At 32.0% G+C, this 27,888-nt stretch overlaps 1 protein-coding gene across 2 annotated transcripts; it reads left to right on the top strand.

The window, feature by feature from the left end:
* The first annotated feature begins 1,137 nt into the window (after window positions 1-1,137).
* Window positions 1,138-20,838, top strand: LOC143049740 (steroid 17-alpha-hydroxylase/17,20 lyase-like). 2 transcript variants are annotated; one of them, XM_076223437.1, is made up of 11 exons: window positions 1,138-1,316; window positions 5,459-5,607; window positions 6,664-6,741; window positions 8,965-9,063; window positions 10,499-10,592; window positions 12,983-13,138; window positions 14,009-14,220; window positions 17,052-17,180; window positions 17,565-17,669; window positions 19,036-19,170; window positions 19,605-20,838. In XM_076223437.1, the coding sequence occupies exons 2-11, from the start codon at window positions 5,460-5,462 to the stop codon at window positions 19,964-19,966; spliced, it is 1,518 nt and encodes a 505-aa protein (XP_076079552.1). In that variant the 5' UTR covers window positions 1,138-1,316; window position 5,459; the 3' UTR covers window positions 19,967-20,838. The 2 variants fall into 2 exon arrangements, with proteins under 2 accessions (XP_076079552.1, XP_076079553.1); XM_076223438.1 differs by lacking the exons at window positions 1,138-1,316; window positions 5,459-5,607 and adding an exon at window positions 5,829-5,847.
* Window positions 20,839-27,888: the final 7,050 nt, after the last annotated feature.

Genomic DNA, 27,888 nt, shown 5'->3' with positions numbered 1-27,888 from the left:
CATCATACCATTATAAATACGAACGCAAACATTTTTTTGCGGTCGTATAAAAATCGACGAGCTTTAGAAATAGGACGAAAAACTAGGCCCGTTGTTAGTTCTCCCGTCTCGTAGCAAGTTCAAATGAATTTAATATTTTTCGTTGATGTAAAATTATTGTTTAATTCTGCATTTACACCCGAAATTTTGGGGTTTAGTTTTTTAAATTTAAAAAGTTGTCTCCGACTATTCAAAGAAATCAACATATGCTAAACGCTGAAAAAATATAAGAAAATCTCACACTACTAGCTGTTTGTTCAATATGGGAGCGGAGTAGCAGAACACTTTATTTGTACAAGTCCATTTTATTTCTTATACTCCGTCTTCTTTTTATTTCTTTTAGATTTCTTTTCTGTATGCATCTTTTCTTTCTTTATAACTCCTTTTAGCAATAATACTACATGATCATTTTGCACACAGTTTTGTTTGCTAAAAGTACATGTATACAAATTTCGCTGCTATTTGCTGATATATATCATTGACAAGAGATCGAAATAAGTCGATAATTGCTTATGAAATATCACGAGTGCACAGTAAAAAATATTGTCACCTGATCATGTTTTGAATATCAGGCAATAATGAGTAACAGGAGGCATAGTTTCCTTTTACAATGTTTTATCAGTAAGAGTTTAAACTTAGAAGTATGTGTATATACCTCTTTACTTTTGTCCATCCATAAATTATGTCCTTCATTCGACCATTAGATTGTTTGATGTTAAAGGTTCAATGAAATTAATCAATAATTCTATTTTTTATGATTTTAAGTTCACGTTATAAATACTTTTTTGAATGCAAAATTTACAATTCATTTAAAAAATGAAATTCGCCACATATATAAACATGATAAATATATGTACGTACCGAGCAAAAAATAACGAACCCTCAACATGAATATGAATAAAATTTAAGGACATTTAAAGAAAAGGTACAAGACGAGATACATGTATATTTGTACTTATGTATATCACTCAAACAGTGAGTGTATATAAAAGAAAGGCTCGTCTCGTACCTGTAATTTAACGCCAGTTATTAAACCGTTCTAATTCGTAACCCCGGTTAGTCCAGTTCTAGTCATATGCATACAGTTGATGACAAATATTTACACAGACTACACATGTACTGAACTGCACAATACAGTGACACATTTATTTATAAATAGCGGAATATTTGATGAGATTATATATAGAATAATCTACATACAGATTGTGTTTTTGCCGGAACTCTTATTAATAATTGGGTGTATTATCGATCTACAGCTAGGAGTCCTACAAGAAAAGGTAAATGAAAATTATTTTAATAACATGTATTATAGGGATTACCTAGAACAAGGATGTATATTAGATATTTGGTTATAAATGCTTGCCTTGATATATAGTTTCAGCCCAGTGGCAAGTATTACATGCATATATCTACCTATTTAAAGATGAAATGGTAAAATGAGTCACTTTTTGGGAATGCCAAAATAGCAATTTGGAGCAATTTCATTTAGGTATAGCCTGGTGAAATGACGTTCCAGCTAAATGTAAATCAAGAAGGAATATTCGCTCCTTTAACTTTTATTTTAGCAGTCCGGCAAGACCGAACAACAAACTCCAAACTAAATGTAAAGTAACATACAAACTATAACAATATATATAAGCACAATCAATTAAGGGATTAAGCAGATTAACTGAAGACAAATTAGAAATTGCAATAGGTTAAAAGAGTAATTAGTGTCCGATACGTATTTGTAAATTATAGTCCAAACTGTCACAGAGAATAAATAATTTGAATAATCTTGATGGAGTACCCAGGTCGACAACGACCCGTTCAGCATAAATAAAGGACATTTTTTATTAATTATTTTAAAGGTCTCCAAGGCAATTGAGCGCATTCTACGAGTTTTTAATGATGGAAGGTTTGAAATATGCAGGAGTGTTTCGTATGAGCTCTGATGGTCTTCATAAATAAATCGAAGCGCTCGTTCTTGTTTTTTTTCTATTTTTCTGGTATTTTGTTCCCCACAGAAGTGCCAAGTCAAACGGCAGTAACTAAAGTTAGACATAATAATAGAGTAATAAATTGTTAGTTTACTCAGTTTGTTTAGATGTTTCCCAACTCTTTTCAAAACATTTAATTGCCTTGCAGCCTTTTACAAATATTTGAAATATGTAAATTGAAGTTTAATTTAAAATCAATCGTAACTCAACGTAGTTTAACCTCATTCTCACATGATATAGAAATACCATTCAAATCAAACAATCTTTTTATCATGTGTTTTTTTTTGCCAAGAGAGATAGCTTGAAATTTCTCTGGGTTGGCCTGCATTTTATTGGAAGAAAACCACTGTATCAAATAATTGATGTCTTCCTCAAGAGCAGAAATAACATCTTGTACATGTAAGGAATTTCCAGAATTTGACAAAGTATTGTCATCAGCATAATTATATAAAGAACATTTTTTTACAAAAAAGAACAATTCATTAATAAAAATATTAAATAGGATGGGTTCAAGGATGGAACATTGTGGTACCCCTTTAAATATGTCAAGTATACCACTTAAATTTTTGTTTACTTTCACACACTGTTTTCTTTTTGTTAAATAACTATATAACATATCAAGTGAGGATTTGGAGAGACCATAAGCTTTTAGTTTCAGTAGCAGTAAGTCATGGGGGAGACAGTCAAATGCTTTTGACAAGTCCATAAGGATAGCTGCAAGGTATTTATTTTGATCTAAGGCTAATTTCCAATCTTCAATCACTCTTAATAAAATTGACTGACATCCAAAACCAGATCTAAAAGCTGCCAAAAAAGGACTGAAGATTTTATCAAAGTACTGTACTGATTGTACTTCTATGGCATTTTCAAATTTTTTTTGAAATAGCCGGTAAAACACTTACCGGTTTATAATTTCCCTTTTCTAATACACTATTCTTTTTGTGAATAGGTGCAACTTGAGCATCTTTAAGACGGTCAGGGAAGGTCGATGATGATGATGATAAATTAACAATATCTGTAAGGGGCAGTGGCGGATTCAGAAATTTTCATAAGTAAGGGCCCACTGACTGACCTAAGAGGGGGCCCGCTCCAGTCACGATTCAGTGATTCCCTATATAAGCAACCAATTTTTTTCCCAAAAAGGGGGGGGGGGCGGGCCCCCTGCCCCCCTAAATCCGCCTCTGAGGGGTTTTACAATAGCAGGTTTAGCAAAATGCATTAATTTAGGTGAGATACCCTCTATACCAGTGGCTTTTTTAACATTAATTTTACGTATACGTTTTTCAACAAAGTCTTGATAAATAGGGGAAAATTAAAGGTAAAATTGTTTTGATCAAGATCTGAGATATTATCTTTAATTGCCAAAATACTCGGGTGATCATCAGACTATTTGGACAGTTCCAAACTGTCACAGAGAATAAATAATGAGATAAATAGAGTAAATGCATTTAAGACCTTTGTCCAAAATTATGACACATAATCCGTGTACAACACTTTTGCCTGAATTTACGACAAAGTACAAAATGTATAGAATAATAAAATAAATACAAAACCTAAATATACATTAAAACAATTGAAATACTAAAATGTTGTTTAAAAACTAATTTCATTGCACTGTCCAAATAGTCCGGTCATAGAGGTAATATATCAATGTGTTCAATGGGTGATAAATGTTCACTGTCGGGGGAAATGTATATATTTCTGTAAAATCTGTGTACTGATTTTTTTATCCCATGATATGAATGATCCCATGTTGTTTAAAGTCTAAGGGAAGTACCATTTGAAAAAAAATCTGACTCAGACAAAACGCCCATACCTCCCCCCCCCCCCCCCCCCCCCCGCTTTTTGACGTACTTGATGGTTGATCACTGAATGGTATACGTTATGACAGCTGGGAAATATATATATAAGTTGGATGTGATTTCCCCATGAAACATACTCACAGATTTTAAAAAGTAAAATTACAAAAATAATGAACTCCGAGGAAAATTCAAAACAGAAAGTCTATTATCAAATGGCAAAATGAAGCTCAAAAACATCAAACGAATGGATGACAACTGGATAATAATGAAACACACATTTTTGTGTTGTTTTTTTTAAAATACCAAATCAGATTAATCTTCATAAGTTGCCTTTAATGATTACTGGATATCCAATATGTTAATGCCCCATTTATAGGCATTATGTTTTCTGGTCTGTACGTCCGGCCGTCCGTCTGTTCATCCTTCCGTCCTTCTGTTCGTCTGTTCGACCGTCTGTCCGTTTCAGGTTAAAGTTTTGGTCGAGGTAGTTTTTGATGAAGTTGAAGTCCGATCAACTTGAAATATAGCAAACATGTTCCCTATGATATAATCTTTTAAAATTTAATGCCAAATTAGAGATTTTATCCCATTTTCACGGTCCAATGAACTTAGAAAAGGATAGTGCGGATGGGGCATCCGTGTACTTAGGAAACATTCTTGTTTTTTTCTGTTTTAAAAAATTTCCAATACCTGACTTTACTCAGGTAATTGAACATACCGGATTCTTGACGTATCACGATATCTGAAAGCAAAATTTGAAACAAGTATATGATTTCTTATATATTTGATTCTCCGTGAAACATTTCTTTGGATCCATGAATACTTTCATCATAAATAATGTTGCATTTCTATATTGCAGAAAATGAGCACTAAAAATCGACGTCAGGCCATTATGATTTCGTAAGCAGGAATGGAATACGTAAACGTATTCATGATATTGTTACTAGACAATTTAAGCATCTCATTTAACAATCCCTACAACAACGCTCCAGACATCATGCATTGCTATTGACTATACAACACCAGATAAAACGTTAAATGCTAGACAGGTTTACGACTACAACGTCAACTGATAATCAAACCCGAGTAATCAAAGTTTCTGGATCTCATGGCAGACAGATTAAATTCATACTTGTCTTCAGGAGTTTTCCCTATTAGTCTTTGTTAAATTGGCATTTCACCCTTTAATTGTGCAGATGTACTTTTGTATCAACTAAAGAAATGCTTTATTTAAGTTTTATCCTGTTCAAAACTAGTAAACATTCCACAAAACATTTAATTGGATATAGGAAGATGTGGTATGAGTGCCAAAGAGACAACTCTTCATCCAAGTCACACTTTATAAAAGTAAACCATGATAGGTCAAGGTACGGTCTTCAACACGGAGCCTTGACTCACACCGAACAGCAAGCTATAAAGGGTCCCAAAAATAACGAGTGTAAAACCATTTAAACAGGAAAACCAACGGTCTATTCTATATAAATAAACGAGAAATTGGAAACACTCATGAACCAAATCAACAAACGACAACAACTGAACATCAGATTGCATATAAGTAAGAAGTCCACATTTAGCATTATTTATTTTTTAAAACTTTTTTGTAACTTTAATTGTGTTTTCATATACCTGTAATGGCAGAATGTTGAGTTCAGTTATATCAACGTTGAATATCCAGGAAGTTCTAATTGGATTACTAGTTGTACTTGTTGTATACAAACTCAGACAAAGATGGAAATATAATCTGCCTCCAGGACCAATTTGCTGGCCTCTGATTGGAAGTTATGAAGGTAATATCAATGTATTGGCCTCTGATTGGCAGTTACGAAGGTAATATCATTTTATTGGCCTCTGATTGGCAGTTATGAGGGTAATATCATTTTATTGGCCTCTGATTGGAAGTTATGAAGGTAATACCATTTTTATGGCCTCTGATTGGAAGTTATCAAGGTAGTACCATTGTTATGGCTTCTGATTGGAAGATATGAAGGTAATACCATTTTTATGGCCTCTGATTGGAAGTTATGAAGGTAATACCATTTTTATGGCCTTTCAGTGGCGGATCCAGAGGGGGGTATCGGGGGTTGGAACCCCCTTTTTTTTTGGACGATCAATGCATTTAAATGGGAGCGTATAGTTGGAACCCCTTTATTCTGGGTTGGGAACCCCCTTTTTAAAATGGCTGGATCCGCCACTGCGTTTGATTTGCAGCTATAAATGAAATACCATTTTTTGCTGGCCTCTGATTAGAAGCTATGAAGGTAAAATGTTTGCTAAATATAATAAACAGCTATGTTGAGTGACTTGCTGTCTTTAAGCCTTAAATAAAGGCAACAGTAGTATACCGCTGTTCAAAACTCATAAATCCAGGGACAAAAAACAAAATCGGGGTAACAAACTAAAACCGAGGGAAACGCATTAAATATAAGAGGAGAACAACGACATAACACCGAAACGTAACACACACAGAAACGGACCAAGCATAAACTATATTATGTTTCCTCTCTCTTACCTGAGATTGAAATTCATAGACCATAATCTAAAAACTATTTTCTCATCTGTAAAAAAATGCTTTTATAATCAGACTATATTTCTTTTTATACGAATGTTAGCGTTTTACATGCTTGTCAACGGTTTTGCAGCATATCAGAAGAACACGGTTCTTATTTTGTCCATAACGTTTTTGATTAGATTGAATTTGTTTTCTGTATAAGTATTTGTGTTTTCTAACTAAGTATTTGTGTATTATACCCAAGTATTTGATCGTTTTGTCTAGGTATTAAATATTTTGGTATACTCTTGTTTGTATAATTAAAAGATTAATGTGTAGTTTTCTTCAATTCTAGTTATCCAAGCCAAATTTCTACATGAAATATTTGTAAAATATGCGAAAAAGTATGGACCAGTGTTTACTGTTAGTGCAGGTTAGTAAAACACAGTTTGAGAGATATAACAGCAAAATGCATCGAGTGTGTAGGTAAAGGTAATATCTTTGGTAAGGTGGCTTGGAATTGAATCGTGAAGTCATTATAAGGTTAGGTATACTACCCTTCTTTCTGAGGAGTCTTGTCCTACAGACAACCGACAGATTGGTTATCTGTTGGACTAGTCTATACTCTTATAAGAGGATATTATAAATAACCTAATAATGACTCCACGGTTTAGCTAGCAAGGAAGCTATCCAATGATATCACCTTTTAACTACACACTCAATGCAATTTGCTGTAGGAAAACTAAGAGCTTGAAATACCTAGGTTAAAATAGTGTCAGTTAAGGAGAAAATGGTGACACTGTGTTTATAGATATAATTTGAAATGTTTATATATATGTATACCTGTATACTTTATTTCAGGTTTTCTTTAAGAATTGAATAACCCAAACATGATAAAGATCAATGTTTCGAATCAGTATAGTTTGAAAATCTGATAGGATTTAGAACATCAGAGCAATGAAGAATAATGACAAATTGTAAAATGGTAAATGGAAATGGAGAATTTGTCAAAGAGAAAACAACCCGATCATAGAGCAGAAAATAACACAAGGCCACCAATGGGTTTTCAATGTCTCTAATAGGAAAAGAAATTAAACCATTGTGGTGACGTCAGCCTATTCATTTACCGTGGATTCTTTTTCTAGAATCAACGCTTCCTAAATCTGTCTCTGAAATGAACTCAACATTTAATATTCTTTTGTTTCCTGTGTGTGCCTAATAACATTAAGTTTGAATTGACTAATTTACTGATTTCTGTTCACTTATAGAATTATTTTAAAAACTTACCTTTCATTTTTGTAATTTCTAAATTCCTTCACTGGGAATCGAACCCGTCCATGAATTCTGTAACGTGCTACTGACATCAACATGTCGACGAAACCTCTAGGCTACCAATCGGTTACGATTTAAATGTCTATTTTATACATATAAATGAATTTATGATATACATCGGTACAACAGACACACAGGGCTTGTACCTGTATATATACATAATAGACAAACGTATAGTATGAATTGGTAGCCACGAGGTTTCATAGTTAAGATAAATGATTTAAGGTACGGACTTATCTGTTAAGGTTCGAATCCCTGAATTCTCTTTGCTGTCCCTTTTCTCTAGTTTTCCAGTTTTTGTTCTTGCTTTGTATGTTATTGTGGATATTTTGTGTAATAAAAAAGAGTTTGGTCGTTTAATATCGAATTATTGTTGGCTATTCCACATGTTTGAAACAAAAATGACTACATTCTATTTGTCCTTTATTGTTTTACAAATTAACATAATATGATTACATCTGTTTAACTACATATTTTTATTTGGCAAATTTCTATGCTAGAAAATCGTGATGTTCTTAGAATTAAGCTTTTGCTAGAAATTTCGGACAAATACTTATGATATGTTCTTTGTCGGTTGTTTTCCCTTTGACACATTCTCCATTTCTATTTTCAATTTTAATAGAAATAAGTTCGAAATCAGTATATCTTATTTTGTAATAACAGATAACATTCAAATGCCGTAAAGTATGAAGATCTTTAATGGTTGGCGTTTTGTGTTATAAATTAATATATTTGTATTTTGTAACCATTTGATTGTTATATTTATTTATTGTAATGGTTCGTTTGACACGATTACAAATTATTTATATTCACTTACAATACCTTCTAATTAAGGCGTTAATTTTTAAAAGACATTAACACAATAGTTTAAGTTATAGATACAATGGATGAGCGTTGATTCATGAAAAACAAACCATTCGCCCTCCGGGCTCATGGTTTCTTTTTCTAGAATAAACGCTTATCCATTGTATCTATATCACAGAATATTCCTATTTAAGATAAAAGGATTCATCAAATTATGCAAAAAAAATTTCTAATTTCCAAAATGAAAAAATTTAAATTGAAAAAATAGGCGAACATAACAAGTTACCAACACAAAATAAATAAAATATCAGATAAACATACAAAAAACTTGAATCAAGTTGGAAATATATTCCCAAATAAAAAACAAAAGATACAAGGGTACATCGGAGAATTATGCAGGACGTCTTTGAGGATAACTCAAATGTCTATTCCTGTTAAATATCATCACATATAACACCTTTTATTTATCTATTGGGTAAGAAAAAAATGACAACTATGTACAGAAAGCTACTTTTTACAGGACCTTATCATATGGTTGTTTTAAACGATGTAAACAGTGTCACAGAAGCATTAGTCAAAAGCAAAGCTGATTTTGCTGACAGACCTTTCATTCATACAGGTATGTGTAAACTAGATACATAGATACATAGACCAGATACTGTCATACATAATTTTGACCCAGAAACTCACCTTATATAAGTTATATATATGCAGATTTTGATATTTTATGGCGATCATCTTGGAAAAAGCCGCCATATTGAAAATGCAAGATTTGGTCATAGCTAATATGTTTTGAAATAACAATTACTACTACCATGTCAAATTTGGTGGTTTTATCATCAAACCTACAATTTTTTCACCAGTCACCCGAACTATAATGGACTACGGCGATACAGTTGCGATCTCATGATAAAAAAATTACGATAATTTGCATTTCACCTAAGCAATTCAAATCTGTAATAAAAACAAACCTTCATGTGCTACTTTAAGAGATACTGTCATACATAAGGGCATACGGCGATACAGTTGCAATCTCATGATAAATATTTGACAAAATGTGCAATTCATCTAAGAAATTCATATCTGTAATAAAAGCACACCTTCATGTGCTACTTTAAGAGATACTGTCTTACAAAAGGGCATATGGCGACACAGTTGCGATCTCATGATTAATATTTTACAAACATTTGCATTTCACCTAAACAATTCAAATCTGTAATAAAAACATACACATGTATACCTTAATGTGTACTATAAGAGATAATAGAGGTAGAAATTTGAGACATTTATTTTTATCAAATTTTAAAAATTTCATTGAGGATTTATTCATTAAAATTTGTACAAACAAATAATTTTCGTACATAATAAAACTTAATGTCAATTTAATAAAGAGTTCATGTATTCGTTTTCGAGGTATATCAGTTTTAGTCATAAAAAAACCACAATGTCACAATTTGACGTCGCAAAATAGCATTTTACGTTACCAACGTCATTACCTCCCCCTCTATCTGTATCGTATGCTCTTAGAATGTTAGGGACTTTGTAACAAAATAACAAGCTTTTTAAAAGACTATCATACAGTAATAGTATACTAAAGACAGAAAAATGAAAGGTTCATGTCCTTGTATTAGAGAAAGTCATTTAAAATTTGGCGGAAAATGAATTTTGGAAAAACAAGCTATAGATAACAACTGCTTGAAACTTATCAATTCCCCTAATCAGAATCTAATGCATCATGGGTAATATTTTCAAAAGTGTACACCAAAACGTCTAATTGGTTAAAAATGTCATAAACAATGGAAATTTAACCAATGACATACTGTTATTTTCATTTTGGGTTACGAACAATGAAATTACCCATGATGCTTTAGATTCTGAAACGGAGCATCACTGAAGAGACATGTATTATCGAAATGCGCATCTGGTGCAAGAAAATTGGCACCGTTAATGTTGTTATTAGCATGCATTTGAATGACAAATCGTCAAAGATTTATATCTCTTTTTGTGGTAAATATATCAATATATTTTATATCTGTGAGAAATTGTGCTTTCAGCTCACATGTTCACGGAGGGAAGTAAAGATATAATTTTTGCTAAGTATACACCAACATGGAAACTGCATAGAAAAATTGCTGTAAAGGCATTAAGGTAGGAATTTGATAAACTGATTCTTGTAAATAGTATTTGTGGGTAAAGTTTGGATTAAATGCAATTAAAATCCTATGGTACTGACTTCAGGTTAAAGTTTTTGGTCAAGGTAGTTTTTGATGAAGCTGAAGTCCAATCAACTTGAAACTTTGTACACATGTTCCTTATGATATGATCGTTCTTATTTTAAAACAAAATTAGACTTTTAACACCATTTTCATGGTCCACTGAACATAGAAATTAAAAGTGTGAGTTTCAGGTTAAAGTTTTTGGTCAAGGTAGTTTTTGATATAGCTGAAGTCCAATCAACTTGAAACTTAGTACACATGTTCCTTATGATATGATCTTTCTTATTTTAAAACAAAATTAGACTTTTGACACCATTTTCATGGTCCACTGAACATAGAAATTAAAAGTGTGAGTTTCAGGTTAAAGTTTTTGGTCAAGGTAATTTTTGATGAAGCTGAAGTCCAATCAACTTGAAACTTAGTACACCTGTTCCTTATGATACGATCTTTCTTATTTAAAAACAAAATTAGACTTTTGATCCCATTTTCATGGTCCACTGAACATAGAAATTAAAAGTGTAAGTTTCAGGTTAAAGTTTTAGGTCAAGGTAGTTTTTGATGAAGTTAAAGTCCAATCAATTTGAAACTTAGTGCACATGTTCCTTATTAGTTGATCTTTTTACTTTTAAGGCCAAATTAGATTTTTTACCCAATTTCATGGTCCATTGAACATGGAAAATGATAATGCGAGTGGGGCATCCGTGTACTTTGGACACATTCTTGTTTCTGTCTATGAAGAAATAACATAAAAAATTTGGTGCACACTGAATAACGCGCGATGCGCGACGCGTTACATCCAGAATTAAATGATAAGATTATAGCTCTTACAGCTCTTACATTAATAATATGCTTTCAGATAAGAAAAAGAAAAACACAATCTATTACAAAAGTTACTTTATCGAGTAATCTCCACTTTTTTATAAGTTATCTACCTTTGATAACTATATCTATCCTCATATGGCAAAATTATAAAAAAACAAAAACCAAACTATTCTGAGTTTGTAAAAAAACCAGCCGTAAATATGATAAAACATATACTTTTCTATATTAAAATGAAAAGTCTTACACATGAACTACATACTTCTCTCGAAATTTGCACATTTCATTAAAGAACTAGACCGATCTATATATGTTTTTTCAAGGCCCAAGATTGAGGAAAACACCCTTTCTACCTTAATGTCTCGGAAGGGATGCTCTAGACACAAATATGAAACTCCAAACTATACAAGTTTTAAAGGGCTAATGATAAAACCATCATGGAACAAAAGTATGGTAAACTTATAAACACATATATAGATATAGGAAGATGTGGTGTGAGTGCCAATGAGACAACTCTCCATCCAAATAACAATTTAAAAAAAAGTAAACCATTATAGGTCAATGTACGGCCTTCAACACGGAGCCTTGGCTCACACCGAACAACAAGCTATAAAGGCCCCCAAAATTACTAGTGTAAAACCATTCAAACGGGAAAACCAACGGTCTAATGCTCAAATTTAAAAACTTCACTAAGAAGCAGAAAAATCAAGTCAGCACTGAGCAGACCAAAATGGAATAAACACATGAACTACCAACAGGTATGTCTCTTAAGGTTGCACATAACACTACAGGGAGATAACTCTGTAAAATCAGCTAAATGTTTTAATTACGTTGTGTTGTTAAGAGAATTTAAAGCTTCTCAATGATCAAAATAAGTGTTTGTCAAACTGCTTTATGACCAGTGTAATTTTTCTGATTAAACGGTTGGTTCAAATTTTTTGAAATTTTTATATTTTTGTCAAAGGGTGAAAGTAAATACTTTGTCAAAATTTAAAGAAAATTAAACGTGCCAAATTAATTTTTGTTAAAAATGCCTGTACCAAGTCAGGAATATGACAGTTCTTTGTCAATTCGTTTGTGATGTGTTTTGTTATTTGATTTTGCCATTTGATTATGGACTTTCCTATTTGATTTTCCTCTGAGCTAAGTATTTTTGTGATTTTACTTTTTATTATACACTCACCAACAGCCAGATGAAGCGACAACGGGTTATAACTTCATAATTAAGGATATGACGGAATTGATAAAACTACCGATAAGACATCTATTCTGGTATCTATATATTTAAAACATCGGACGCATATTGCTATTGGGTTGCAATATGAATATATCCTTTCTATCAACCAATTAGTGATTATGGCCTTAAAAGTTATATACTAGAAGTGTCGATTTTTGTCGTTCTCTCTCATTAAGATTGGTTTCCGTTATGCACCTGATCTCTTTGATTGTTATTGCATAAAGTATACAACAATTTTAGTAAGAAAAACACTTATTATTTTGTAGGCATTACATGGCAGGGAACCGTTTAGAGGAAGTTTTACATGCTTCAATGAATATATGTTTACCTTTAATGGCAAAAGAAAATCGAGCATTTAATCCAGAAAATTACATAGATTTAATGGTGTTCAATATTCTTAATGGTGTGTGTTTCGGCGAAAGGTAACCAGAAAATTTGTATACAGTACTAAGAGCATGTTTATTTTTAAAATGCCAACGTGCGCAGTTCAATAAAAAAGCTCCAGACTGTAAAACATTTGAATTCAATTAGATTACCTTTTTTGCAGAGGTTTATAGTTTTAATAAAAATTGAAATTTTGATATACTGATCAACTGGAGATACTGAATTTCAATTTAATGATAAACAAGCCTTAGGCAAGTTTATTATTTTTTAAGAAGTCATCATAGATACCGATAGTACAATTTTGTACGCATGACTCATCAGACTCAGTGACGCTCGAATTAAAAAGGTTCAAAATATAAAGTACGAATTTGAAGAGCATTAAGAACTCAACATTTAATTACTTAGATTTAGCATTAATTTTGTAAATTAGGAAAGATTGAAAAGCATACGATTCGAGCGCATTATATCCTTTGAAATGAAAATGGAGATCAGGAAAGTGGCAAAGAGACAACAACCCGACCAAAGAGCGGAAACCAGCCAAAGTCGATAAATGGGTCTTCAATACAGCGAGAAAATCCAAGGCATTCTTCAGATGACCCCTAAATAAAAATGTGTACTAGTTCAGTGAGAATAGTAATTTTTTGTTGGTATTTTGGTAGCTGATTATTGTTACAAGTATAAATGAAGTTTTAAAAACAATATTTATCCGAATCGAATTCATATACTTGTAAATGTTGTATATCTCATCAACGTTTTTCAGTGTTGAATTAAATGATCCAGAGTTTATTTTTGTTTGGAAGCGGATTTATTTTTTTCTCTAAAGTATAAATTAAAGTCTAATACAACATCTATCCCAATTTCATCTAGCTAAGGCTGTAATTGTTATTTATCTCATCGATTTTTTTCAGTGTTGAAGTAGATGATCCAGATTTTATAAAGTTTATGAAACTTAACAAGAAAATGAATGAAATGACAGGAAATGGTTTTGTTGAAGATATGTTCCCCATCATGTTTAAAATATGGACAACTAATAAGTATAGAACAATGAACAGCATGAATAAAGAGCTCATCTCTATCATCAAAAGAAAATTCGAGGAACACGAAGAAACATTTAATAAAGGTATGCCAGCAGTTTTGTTTATTAAATAGTCATAAAAGGTACCAGGATTATAATTTAGTACGCCAGACGTGCGTTTCGTCCACATAAGACTCATCGGTGACGCTCAAATCAAAATATTTATAAAGCCAAACAAGTACAAAGTTAAAGAGCATCTGGGATAAGAAAATCCTTAGTTTTTCGAAAAATTCCAGGTTTTGTAAACAGGAAATTCATAAAAATGACCACATTATTGATATTCATGTCAACACCGAAGTGTCGACTACTGGGCTGGTGATACCCTCGGGGACGAAACATCCACCAGCAGTGGCATCGACCCAGTCAGTGGTGTAAATAGTTATCAAAGGTACCAGGATTATAATTTAGTACGCCAGACGCGCGTTTCGTCTACATAAGACTCATCAGTGACGCTCAAATCAACATATTTATAAAGCCAATCAAGTACAAAGTTGAAGAGCATTGAGGATCCAAAATTCTAAAAAGTTGTGCCAAATACGGCTAAGGTAATCTATGCCTGGGGTAAGAAAATCCTTAGTTTTTCGGAAAATTTTAAGTTTTGTAAACAGGAAATTCATAAAAATTACCACATTATTGATATTCATGTCAATATCGAAGTGTTGTTTACTGGGCTGGTGATACCCTCGGGGACGAAACGTCCACCAGCAGTGGCATCGACCCAGTGGTGTAAATAGTTTTCAAAGGTACCAGGATTATAATTTAATACGCCAGACGCGCGTTTCGTCTACATAAGACTCATCAGATTTTAAGATTTGCTATATTAATACAACAATAATTACACTACGTGACTGTATGTTTCATTATTTTACGTTATTTTGATTGGTTACAAACAATCTTGCATCATTCTGAAATTGACCTTCATTTCAAAATGAAATGTTAAGTTCATGAAGACACGAGGTTCCTAAATAAAGTGAACAGGGTAAAAAAAAAGAAAAACTTGATAGAAATCGCATTTTATGATCCTAGCAAAATAACGTTATTTAACTAGTATGTCACGCTTCCTCGTTAATTTTATTTTATCCTGTTCTATGCTATTTATTAGTAATAACATTAAATTACCAGTGTAACTCTACTAGGTGTGTATTTTGACCTCTCTCCAGGTATGCTCCTAACCAAAACATTTGAAAATTTAATATTGAGTGATTATCATCCTGTTAAAGTAACTATGCTTCTGTAAATGAATTTGTTTGCGCTTTCTTTTGTCAACCGTTTGCTTCATTTTATACAGACCAAAAAAAGTGTTTTGAAACCTGCAGCTGTGATTTTGACGTAATATTACTTGGCTATAAATAATAATAAAAAAAACAGTTAAGAGGGTAATAAAGAGTTACTATATTATATTTTCACAAATTAAGTCTTGTCGATGAAATCAATTGAACTCAATTTTACATTATTAAAAAGTAAAAGGTTTTTTTTACCTGTGCATTTTATCGTGGAAACTCGTGTCATCACAAAAATATCGGACGATGAGGACAACTCAAAATGAACAGTCCCTAATTATATAAATTGAATGGCAAAAATTAAAAGCTCAACCCACCAAATTAATTGATACCAACTGTTATTCCTGACTTAGTACAGCCATTTTCGTATGTAGAAAATGGTTGATTAAAACCTGGTTTTATAGCTAGCTTAACCTCTCACTTGTATAATTTAAACATTTGTTTTATTTTTTAACCTCTCACTTGTATAATATAAACACATTAGCATTTGTTTTATTTTTAATTGGCTGATTTTTGTGGCAATAATTTCATTTATGTTGAGAGCAATAGCAAAATAAAATAACAATAGATGATTAGTGTTTGTTCCGCTAGATGCGACGACTGGATAGAAGGGCTGAAAAATTTGAACTGAGCGACATCTGTTGACAGCTTTTCCTCAAATTATCTCCATGTGATTCTCTTGTCGCATATCCGGTGTTTTAACGGACAAATCAGATGATTTATTTTATTGTGAAGTCTTGCAGCATGTCATTATATAACGATAACAAATATCTCATTCAATCATTTCCTAATATAGAAATACCAAAGTAGCCCAGGTTGCATACTGCGTCACCCCTGTATTTTAACACCCTCACTTGGCTAGGGAAAAAATCAAATGAGTTTATACAAAAGTTTTACATACATAATTATATCTAAATAACCAATACAATTCATTTTCACCTGATAAGCGTCATATTGTGCTTGTTATGCCCCATCTGCGATAGTAGAGGGGCATAATGTTTTCTGGTCTGTACGTCTGTTCGTCTGTCTGTCCGTTCGTCTGTTCGTCCCGCATCAGGTTAAAGTTTTTGGTCAAGGTAGTTTTTGATGAAATTGAAGTACAATCAACTTGAAACTTAGCACACATGTTCCTTATGATATGATCTTTCTAATTGTAATGCCAAATAAGAGTTTCGACCCCATTTTAACGGTCTACTGAACACAGAAAATGATAGTGCGAGTTGGGCATCCGTGTACTGGGGACACATTCTTGTTTATCTATTGATTAAGATGTTGTAGAGTTTGATTTCTTGTATGGACACTAATGTTAGATTGGAATCTATATGTTACCCTGCAAATTTCTAACCCGTTCTTGTTTTTGTTTTGTTTTCTTATTGATCTTATCCTCATATCGTTGTTTAATCATAATACTGACTGTACTTTAAATATAGTAATAGAAAATAGCTAGAACATATTGAATTGAGAATGTTGTTAATGGATAAAACATGTATTTTTTTCTTTCAATAGATTAGTAAACACTAGCTGTCACATATGTTGGTTTGAGTTATTTTTTTTTAAACTTAACTTATAAAGAAATGAACTTAATACTGATTTCAGACAATATTAGAGATTTTACTGATTCTTTGATATTGGCAAGAAAAGAAGCAGAACAGGAAGAAAACGAGGAAATATTATCCCAGCTATCTGACACACATCTTAGACAAACTTTAATCGGCATTTTTACTGGTGAGTTGAAATGAATAAAAGTTGTGTAATAATCTTAGAGTTTTACAAATTTAAATGCATTTTTTTCTTGGTGTTAAACATGTTATAAGAAGCATATGCATGTTGAAGAAATGCCACACAGATCTATAGTTTGACCTTAAACAAAAAAGAGGGGAATATAAACTTTAATTTTTTTTTACGAAGTTTTTAAGTACAAATGGCACAGTTTTAGCCGTAAGAGGTGTTTTGATTGGAAATTCATTGTCTATATTTGTACAAGTGCAACCAACAATTACTATAAGCTTGCAAAATGCGCAATATCCACACATTAATTTACCTTGTTTGCCTACATAGTTTTGTCTCAATCATTTATAAATAATGTATTGAAAATGTACTTTTAAATAGCTGGTATCGAAACATCGACAGTAACATTAGGTTTTGCTGTACGTTACATGGCTGGTTTACCAGAGATTCAGAGTAAAGTTCAGGAAGAAATAGACAGAGTTGTTGGTGAGTACTTTTAAGTTTGCTTATGTCGGTTTTTTTGCACTATTGATAAATAAACTGTTAACAAAATTTGATCCTGAATGGTCATTCGTCTCAACTCGGCCGATTCCGTACCCTCATAGAAGGAGAATAGCGGATTCTACCGAGGATTGCCGAATGCCGCAATGGTCTTCGACTTCCCACTGTATTTGGACTTTCCTCTTTTCTGATTTGAGGCAGAGCATCGCTTTTTATATTTTTGTAGACGAAAGACGAGTCTAGCGAACAGAACTATAAACCTAGTAGCTTTGATGAGTTTATAAAAAAAGCTTTAATTTATTTTATGATGATTTAATAATGGATGTAACACGTCATTTAATTGGTGGATTGTTCTTGTCTATCAGGTCAGTCATAATTTTGTCATATAACCGTGACGTCATCAGCATTTTTAAATGAATGACTCCTTTAAAAAGGAATTTAGAATGAGATTATAATGAATGACAGTACAAAAAAGACTGGCTATTTGGAAATAACCTTAAAATGTTGTGTTCACTGAATAACTAAGAGTGGTATTTAAAAGTGTGCACCGCATTTTTGATTTTATATCTTCATAGACAGAAAAATCTATTGCATTCATTCCTTAAATGTACAAATTTGTATATAAAGAGTTCTATATATCTAAACATTTTGGTTCTCTTTTATAAATATAGTGTAACTTCTGTCATAATGACAGTTAATTCATACTTTATACGCATGTTTTATTTGATAGTAAAGTCACATGTTATCATAAATTTTCCAACAGTTCGAAGAAAGTATGGTAAAATATTTTGACATGTTAAACATGCTTCATCCCATCACTGTACAATAATCCTTTCTTTACTTTATTTAAGTAAAATGTCCAAAATACCTTAAATTCAAAACGAAAAGTCCATAATCAAACAGCAAAATTAAAAGCTCAAACGAAAAGAAAACAAATGTGATATTCCTGACTTGGTACAGACATTTTGGTATGTAGAAAAGGGTTATTAGACTTAGGTTTATATCTAGCTGAGCCTCTCACTTGTATGGCAGTCGCTTAAAATGCTATCATAAAATAAAAAAAAAAATACCTTTAGCAGGGAAACTTAATCACATATAAAAAAAAACAAAAAGTCATGCATTTGACTTTCTAAATGACAACTATAGTCCAACTCATTGTATATACTAACAAAATGGTGTTTTTTTTCTCTCTAATAACACGAAGCACTATAAATGTATTGATTTATGGAAGCACCTATTTTAACATACCATATCTGTTCTAGCTCCTGAAAAAAAACCTGTTATTTAATTGAAATAACGAGTTTGTAGTTTGCTTTCTATACCCAAATTAAAAGCTCTCAAATTGTTATAGGAAAAGATCGATTACCAACTGTCAAAGACAGAGAAAATCTCAGTTATACAGAAGCCACCTTGCATGAAGCCATGAGACTTGGTACACCTGCTCCATTAGGTATTCCTCATAGTACACTTTGTGACACACGAGTTGGTGAGTATTTGAATTAATCAGACTTTTACAATGTTGTAGGCAGTCTATTACCAATTTGGACATTCCTCTTTTTTTAATTTGGATTGAATCAGACTTTTACAATGGTTGAGGTAGTCTTTTACCAATTTGAGTGGCATTACTTTTACATTTGCATAATTTTTAACTATATTTGCCCGTACAAAAGGATTACGTCTACGCGCCTTTATTTTACTGGTAAGTTTGGCAGTCAAAATTACTTTTGTTTTGATATGATAGAGACAATTGCAGGCGAGACAAAGCGTTCCTCAGAAATTGTATTAGGTTGTCTTTTATAGGTGGTTACGATGTTCCGACAACATAAAAATTAGACGTTTGTATAGAAATGTATTCAAAGTAAAATTTTACCTCTCTGAACTGCTCCGCTTATTACTATAATTCAATGGGTTTTTTTTCAGGCGGGTATGATGTTCCAAAGGATACAATGGTTATGATTAATCACTGGGCACTCCACAATGATCCTAACCAATGGAAAGACGTGAATAAATTTGATCCGACACGCTTCCTGGACGAAAACGGAAAACTTGGTAAGAAACCAGACAGCTGGTTACCATTTTCAGCAGGCAGACGTGGATGTTTAGGGGAATCTGTTGCTAAACCAGAACTTCATCTGATTTTTGCAACAATTATGCAAAAGTTCAAGATTACCTTACCTGAAGGAACGAGTCCTAAAATAGAACTAGCTGGATCTGGTGCCGTTGCACTACCTGCTCCGTATAAAGTCATTCTTAAAGAAAGAAATGTTGATAAACTCTCTTGACATTGAAAAATATTTTTCTTACTGAACAATTTCTATACTCCCAGTTTAAAACAATAATTGAACTATTTAGATTGTTTTTGTTTAAGTGTTGCTATGATTGTTACAAAAGTACTAGGCAATTGATTTGATATACCATACGCGCGTTTCGTCTACATAAAGACACATCAGTGACACTCAGATTAAAATAGTTAAATCTATGCCCGGAATAAGAAAATCCTTAGTATTTTAGATAATTCGTTCTTTTGCAAACAAATTTGTTTTTAAATGACCATATAGTTGAAATTCATGTCAACATCGAAGTGCTGACTATTGGGTTGGTGATACCCTCATAACGAACGAACACCTGTATTGGCATAGACACATTGGTGTAAATAGTTATCAAAGGTAGAAGGAATATAATTAAGTACGCCATACACGCGTTTTGTCTACATAAGACTCATCAGTGACGTTCATATCAAAATATTTAAAAAGCTAAACAAGTATAAAGTTTGATAGCAATTACTTTATCTTCTGATCAATACCATGGTATCTGTTCCTGCTATCGAATATTTGCATCATTAATTTTATATTATAATTATGAAAATACTTTCATCTTTATTTTCTCATTTAATATCAAACACAACTGATATATTGAAACTACATTTTATGTAATAAAAAGAATTAAGCGTCAGATATAATGAGAATTAAAGGATTTTGAAATTTATTTATTATATTTTTCGTACATAAATGACAGTGCGTCAGATAAGCATATACAGGCTGGTTGGTATAGCTATACATATATATTGACTGCATATTTTTTAAATTGTAATATAGTGTATTTCATTTATATGTAGCAAGTTGCACTTTAAAATAAAAAAGTATTTATCTATAAATACTTTATTAATTTTTTTTATCGGCAATAGAAATAAAGGTAACAGTAGTAAACTCCTGTTTAAAAGTCATAAATCAGGGTGTTATTGATTTATTTTAAACTAAAATCGAGAGGGAAACGCATCAACTATAAGAGGCAAATATTGGAACAACAGGAACACTGAACTGACAAAAAGAAACCCAACAACACCTAAACACCTGAATACATAGAAACGAACTCCTACTATTAGATTACAACTATCATATCCTGACTTGGTACAGGACACATTAAGAATAATTGATGGGTTAACATGGTTAATCCTGGTTTTAAGGCTTGCCGACCAAAGGAAACATTTACATGTATTTTTCATGTGATCAAAAAACAAAACAAATTACGAGATATTTTTCAGAGCTGTCGTAAGTCTCAAATCGATGCAAGTTTTTTTTTACCAGAAAATGTTTTACTACATGCACTGAACATAGCATTGTCGTGGCTTTTTTTTAATATTATTTTAAAATAAGTTTATGAGTATGATTTCGTGCATTCAATTTTTTTGTTTCTATTTCTGACGACACTTCATGCATTCAAAGTACCATCTGTGACTTTAAATTACTAATTATAATACGAGCGCAGTTCCTATTCCTTATGCTTTAGTCTCCTTTCTCATGTGACATTAGATTATACATTTTATACACTATGTTCTTTTTTTGTTTTTCTTTATCCATGCCGTATTTATACACGTATGCATATATAAGTTGTCATTTAATATGTTTTCAACTCTGAAGTAAAATGATGTAAGAAGATTTGACAACCGTTACGTGAAAATGCATTGTCTATGTTTTTGAAAAAAATACCAGCATATAAGAACACACGATTCTTTCTAGAGCATAATTAGACAGTTTTCAGTAATAAAGACCTCAAAAGAGGGTGGCTGGGCAATGAACTCTTCATTAACTATTTGGCGGGAAATCAATGCACTGTTTCATTGCACAGCAACACATACAACCTATTCATTATTTCTTTTCCAAAAAATAGAAAAACAAATAGTCGAAAGCTGAATTCTGTGCCGGTGTCAGACCACTCATTTATTTTATGTTAACGAAACTCTTCCCTAAAAAGTGCTTTTAATGTCATTGTTTACTTAAACTAACCAACACATTTGCGGAAATGAAATTTTAAATGAATGAAAAATATTAAGACCATTTTGAGCTAAACTATACATGAACATGATTTTGCTTTAAATTTGATGATTAATGCATTCCATAGTATACTTATCTAAGACTTCCATCTTTCTGAATATGCATGAAATATTAGCCACTGAACGTCAAGCAAACAACAATCAATCAATCCAAGATTTCAAGAAAAAAGGGTGATTCTTAAAAATGATTATTGTTTATTGCTTTTATCGGTTATTGCATGGTTATGTGTGTTTTGAATATTACTTAGTAAAGATATTCTGACTGCAGAATTCTGGTGATCTCGATCTATTCATAAAATTCTTCCGTTAGTCTTAAATACATATATATAAAAAAAGAAGTTTCACATAAGATAATAACTAACACAAGGATTCTTTTATTCTCTTCAATCAAATCACCTCTTTTGCTGGTCACTTTAAAGGGGCTCGTGGGTACAAAAAAAAAAACAGCAAAAATTGAAACATTTGTTTTTTCATTACAAATTTTATCTAATATTCTATCAGTTGTTACTTTATGATATGGTACAAAAATCAACCTCAAAAAATCAATTTATTTGGCCGCAGATGACTTTTCAAATGTATATATCATTGAAAATCTCCAAATTATCTCCCTTTGATAAAATAATGCAATTTTTTTTAACTCATCGTTGACCTATATTTTTGATTATTTTTTTCAAATGAACTGTACTAAAACTAAAAAATATTTGTTTTAAGCGATTTCTGTAATTTAGTTATTTTTTATTTCGATTTTACCTTTTTTTCTCCTATTAGTTCGACAGAAAAATACCTTAACAAAAGTGCATGCTTCTTTCAAATGCAGATTGTGAGCTTAAATGAACGGTGACCCAATATTTTTATTTACTTTTCTATTAAGTATAGGATAAAGTTTATTTAAATAAATAAAATAGCGAAATTCTATATTGAAAAAAATAAATTGATTTAGACCCGCGAGCCCCCTTAAAGGAGTTCGATTGTCAAGTGTTTTTTTTTTATTATGAGCAAGATTTTATATCTTCAAAGAATGGACCACCAATCTAAACTCTTATTTAGTAGAATAATTCAAAACAATATTAATGTTGCACTTTGTTTATGATTTAAATCTAACAAAAGAACAAATACCATGTATACAATTAGAACAATATTCATATCAGACAATCCTGTTATCAAAGTAACAAATAATTTTGCAGAACAACTATAACATGTAGTTCTAAATATCACAAGTGAATATGTACTTGAATAATCATATTTGAACTTTTGTTGAATTTCTATTGTAACATCAGGTGCTGTCTGGTAAATTTTTGTTATACGTTTTTGCATACTATTAGTATCTAATAAAAGGAATTGGTAGTTCACCTACATCATTACTAACCTGATGTTGACACGGAGGTTGTGAGTTCGAACCCACACGTGCCAGGGTCGTTCGACCCCAATCTTAAGGTTGTACCTAACCTTACAGGAGATAAATCTGTGAAATCAGCTAAACGTTTTAATTACGTTGCGTTGTTAAGGAAATATTAAGCTTCTCAATGATCAAAGTTAGTGTTTGTTTTTAGTTTAGTTTAGTTTATTAGAGAAAACTCAGCCGCAGAAGACTGCGTAACAGGAGCATATTTATATACACAATATTAATTACAACATAGTTCATAATACAAACAGAATACATTTTTAAATTATACATCTTCAGAAATAAGTTTGTGTTTATTACAGTTTTAAATTAGACAAGCATCTTTTCTACCTTTTGAATAAAAATTGACAGCTTAGACAGCACATTACTATTACTATATTTAAGCATGCCAAGTACTTTTTTTTCATTTGGATATTTTAAATAATAAGGAGGTATGAACTTCCCCCTTAAATCCTTAACTTCACAGTTGGTACATTTACATATATAGTGGTATACATCTCCAAGACCAGCTTTACAGAGTGGACAAATCCTATCATTTCGTGGTACGTTTCTCCATCTTCCTGTTTCGATGGGAAACTTTGTATTACATACCCTTAATTTACATATGTTTACTCTATGCCCCCGTCTTAATTTTAACAGATATGTTTCCAAGCAAAGCTCTTCTTTAAAGTGTAGATAAAACTCCCCCCTTGATGGATTGTTTATATCTGAGAACCATTTTTGAATAAACTGGTCCTGGAGACGCTGCCTTACATTAATTTTAATATAATTATAATCAACTTGCTCCGGAAAATTATATAGTTCACAAAAGCCACAATCATTGAACACAGATTTTACATAGTTAAACCACTTAAAATTACTACCTTCTTGCTCATGCATGTACCAAAGTAACTTATAAAGTTTACCCGATAGTTTTTTATCGTTTGTTGCTAGCTTGTGCCAAAAACATACCATTTTTAACTTGATCTGCAGTTCAAGTGGAAATCTTCCAAGTTCCCCATATACCATAAAATTTGGCGTAGATGATCGCACACCCAAACTGCGCTTACAAAACTGTAGATGTAACTTTTCAGTATTATTTTTATTTTCAAACCCCCATATTTCCGAGGAATAGGTCAAAATAGGAACCACCAACGCATCAAATAATTTTAGCTGTAGATCAATCGGAAGTGAGATATTTTGTATCTTCTTGTAAAGAGCATAAAGTGCTTTTTGAGCTTGGTCTACCAATTTTTTACGAGCTTGAAAGAAATTTCCGTTGTAATTAAACAGCAGACCAAGATAAACATATGAATCTTTAATTTCAATAATTTCATTACACAGTTTAAAAGTAACATTCTTATTATACTTTCTCTTTGAAAAAATTACAATCTTTGTTTTTGTAACATTAACAGTGAGTTTCCACTCAAAACAATATTGCTCAAAAAACATCCAGAGCTTTTTGTAACTCTTCTGCCGACTCCGCAAAAATAATTGTGTCATCAGCGTACAGAAGAATAAATAACTTGATGTACAAATCAAGATTCTCTGTAAATTTTCCATTAATAAATTTTAGACCATCCACAGCGTTTTCATCCAGATATTCCTCCAAGTCATTAAGGTATAAGGCAAAGAGAAAAGGTGACATTTTTTCTCCCTGTCTTACACCTACCTCACACGGGAAAAAAATCTGTTTTCAGTTCTCCATTTTTAACACAAGACTTAATATCTGTATACATGCTCAATATAACTTTAAACATTTTCCCACCAATATTATATTTTAATAGTTTTTGCCATAGTCCCACCCTCCACACTGTGTCAAACGCTTTTCTAAAATCTACAAAAGCGCAAAATAATTTCTTTCCCGAACTTAAATATAGTGAAATTAGAGCATGCATGATAAACATACTATCTTGAACAGAATACCCCTTACGAAAACCACCCTGGGCATCAGTTATAATCCCGATCTCGTCTGACAGAGCATTAAGTCTTGAATTAAGTATAGAGGTGAACACCTTTCCTAAATTCGATGTAAGACAAATAGCTCGGTAATTATCCAAATTATTTGGATCCCCCTTGTTTTTAAATAACGGCTTAATGATACCAATAAGCCATGAATTTGGAACGATTCCAGAATCAAACACTAAATTGAATAACTTAGTGTAAATAGGCAAAAATTGATTCACCGTGCTTTTTATATATTCGTTGACAATCTCATCTTCCCCTGGGGCTTTCCCATTACATAACTTTTTAACAGCTGACAGTATTTCGTACTCTGTAATTTCCTGATCTATATTTTCAATAAAACCCTGATTTTTTATACTATTAGCTAAATCCTCAAAATCAATATCATCATCTGGAACATCGCTTTTATTTAATGACTTAAAATACTCATATAATTGATCAATAGTAATTTGAGTATCTTTATCAGACCCCCCTCTATCAAATCTTTTCAAGATTTTCCAAAATTTACCAGAATCTTTTTTCGAAAGTTTACGCATGTCAGATTCTAGTGCATGTTGAAAACTCTCGAAACTTTTATTCATTTCGGTTCTATAAACTTTCCCGGACTTTTTCATTTCATCTCGGTTTTCTTTATTCTTATTTAAACTGTAACGGTTTTTCGCTTTATGGAAACCCTTTCGCTTATCTCTGCATTGTTTATTAAACCAAAGTTGGTTAGAAGTACCAGATGAATAGAATCTTCCCTTTGGTTTAAACACACGATTAGCGGTACTTTTAAAAAGATCACATATGTTGTCAACAGCTGTGTTGATTCGTTCTTTTGGATCAGTACTACTGTCCTCTGACAAAAGCAGTGATATCTCGTCAAATTTAGTAACGTCACTAACGAGTGTCTCAATAAACCGGTTTTCCTTGTCTGGGACCCATCGTGCATGACCACGCTGACTACTACAATTATCATCGGAATGTGTAGTAAAAATGTTCACTGAAGCATGAAAACAAAAACAAAGACCACAATGAACGTCAGAAAAAAGTGGGTTGAATTCGAGAACATTGAATTCTTTTATCAATGGAAATACACTGGAGGACAGTAATAAATAATCAATAAGAGATACACTATTACACGTAGTTAAACCTATCATATGATCATTACCTGGTAACCTACTGTTACCAATATACAAATTGTTACGTTTACAAAAATCTATAAGTTTGTACCCATAGTTATTAGGCACACTGCTATCTTCTGAACATCGCTTTAAAGATACATTGCTGTCACATAAATTTTGATAATCGTACAAATATGACACAAAACTGTCATCTTCAAAATCATCCAGTATATCAAAAAGACTGTCATCAGGGATGACAACATCATCTAACAATTTGGTTTTGGCATTCAAATCACCAACAATTAGAGGTTGACCATTATACTTATTAACAAGTTCTATCATTTCAATTTCAACCTCTGTGAACGCCTCATTGCTTGTATACTTAGTATTTTCAGGTGGAAGATACATACATCCCATTAACAAGTTTTTATCAAAATCAACTAACCCCTTTTCTAATACTACCCACTGTACGAATTCAGAATTAGATTTTGGAAATTTCAAAAATTTTTCTAAATTACTTTTAAAACAAATAATTATACCACCCGACTTCTTTTTAAATTTTGTTCTATGCTTAGCATCAGGCATCCCTAGAATGTCAAATTCATCAGTCTTTGATTCCAAAAATATAAGTATATCATACATCAGCATCAGTTCCTGAAATTCAGGAGACTTAAGCTTCGATCTCAACCCACATACATTTAGGCAAATACATTTCAAGGTATGATTTGAAAAACAATTATTTTCAGTACTCAACAGATCACTCCTGCTACGGAGTCCATCCTAGATACTTTTATGATGTTTACCTTGCTTTTCAGTAGATGAAGGGGTAGTATTTGAACTCAGATTGCGTTTTCGCAGAGCTGGTGTGTGAACAATTGCCTCAACGACATGAGTATTACCAAAAAATGAGGACAATTCAACAATATATTTATCAACCCCTTTATCACTGATATGTACTCCGCTAGGATCATTGATGTCAAAAAGGTGCCTCACAGCATTACCATTTTGACAAAATATATTAAAAGTGTCAATCAAAGATACAGAACTATCCTTTTTCCATAATTTAGCAAGAAAATTGTTTACAGATTGTGTTGTCAAACTGCTCTATAACCAGTGTCATTTTTCTGAAAAATTTGTTGGTTCAAATTTTTGGAAATCTTTTTATTTTCGTCAAAAGGTCAAAGTAAATGTTTTTGACAAAATTTTATGAAATTAAACGAGTCAAATAAATTTAAGTCAAGGTGTTTGGTACCACCTTAATTGACTAGAATTTTCATTTTTTTCTGACAAAGGTGGAGGGTTTTCTCCTGCTTCCTCTATCAATAAATCCAACCTATAGCCAATAATGCAGAAAATGGTTTTAAACACCAACAAACAATCAATTAATCTTAAAATAATAAACTCCCGTCAATTTATTTCTAT

The sequence above is a fragment of the Mytilus galloprovincialis genome, chromosome 10 (genome assembly GCF_965363235.1).
Source record: "Mytilus galloprovincialis chromosome 10, xbMytGall1.hap1.1, whole genome shotgun sequence".
In the NCBI taxonomy this organism is placed as follows: domain Eukaryota; kingdom Metazoa; phylum Mollusca; class Bivalvia; order Mytilida; family Mytilidae; genus Mytilus; species Mytilus galloprovincialis.
The sequence above is the reverse complement of the archived record's forward strand: the minus strand, read 5'-3'. Positions and strand labels throughout refer to the sequence as shown.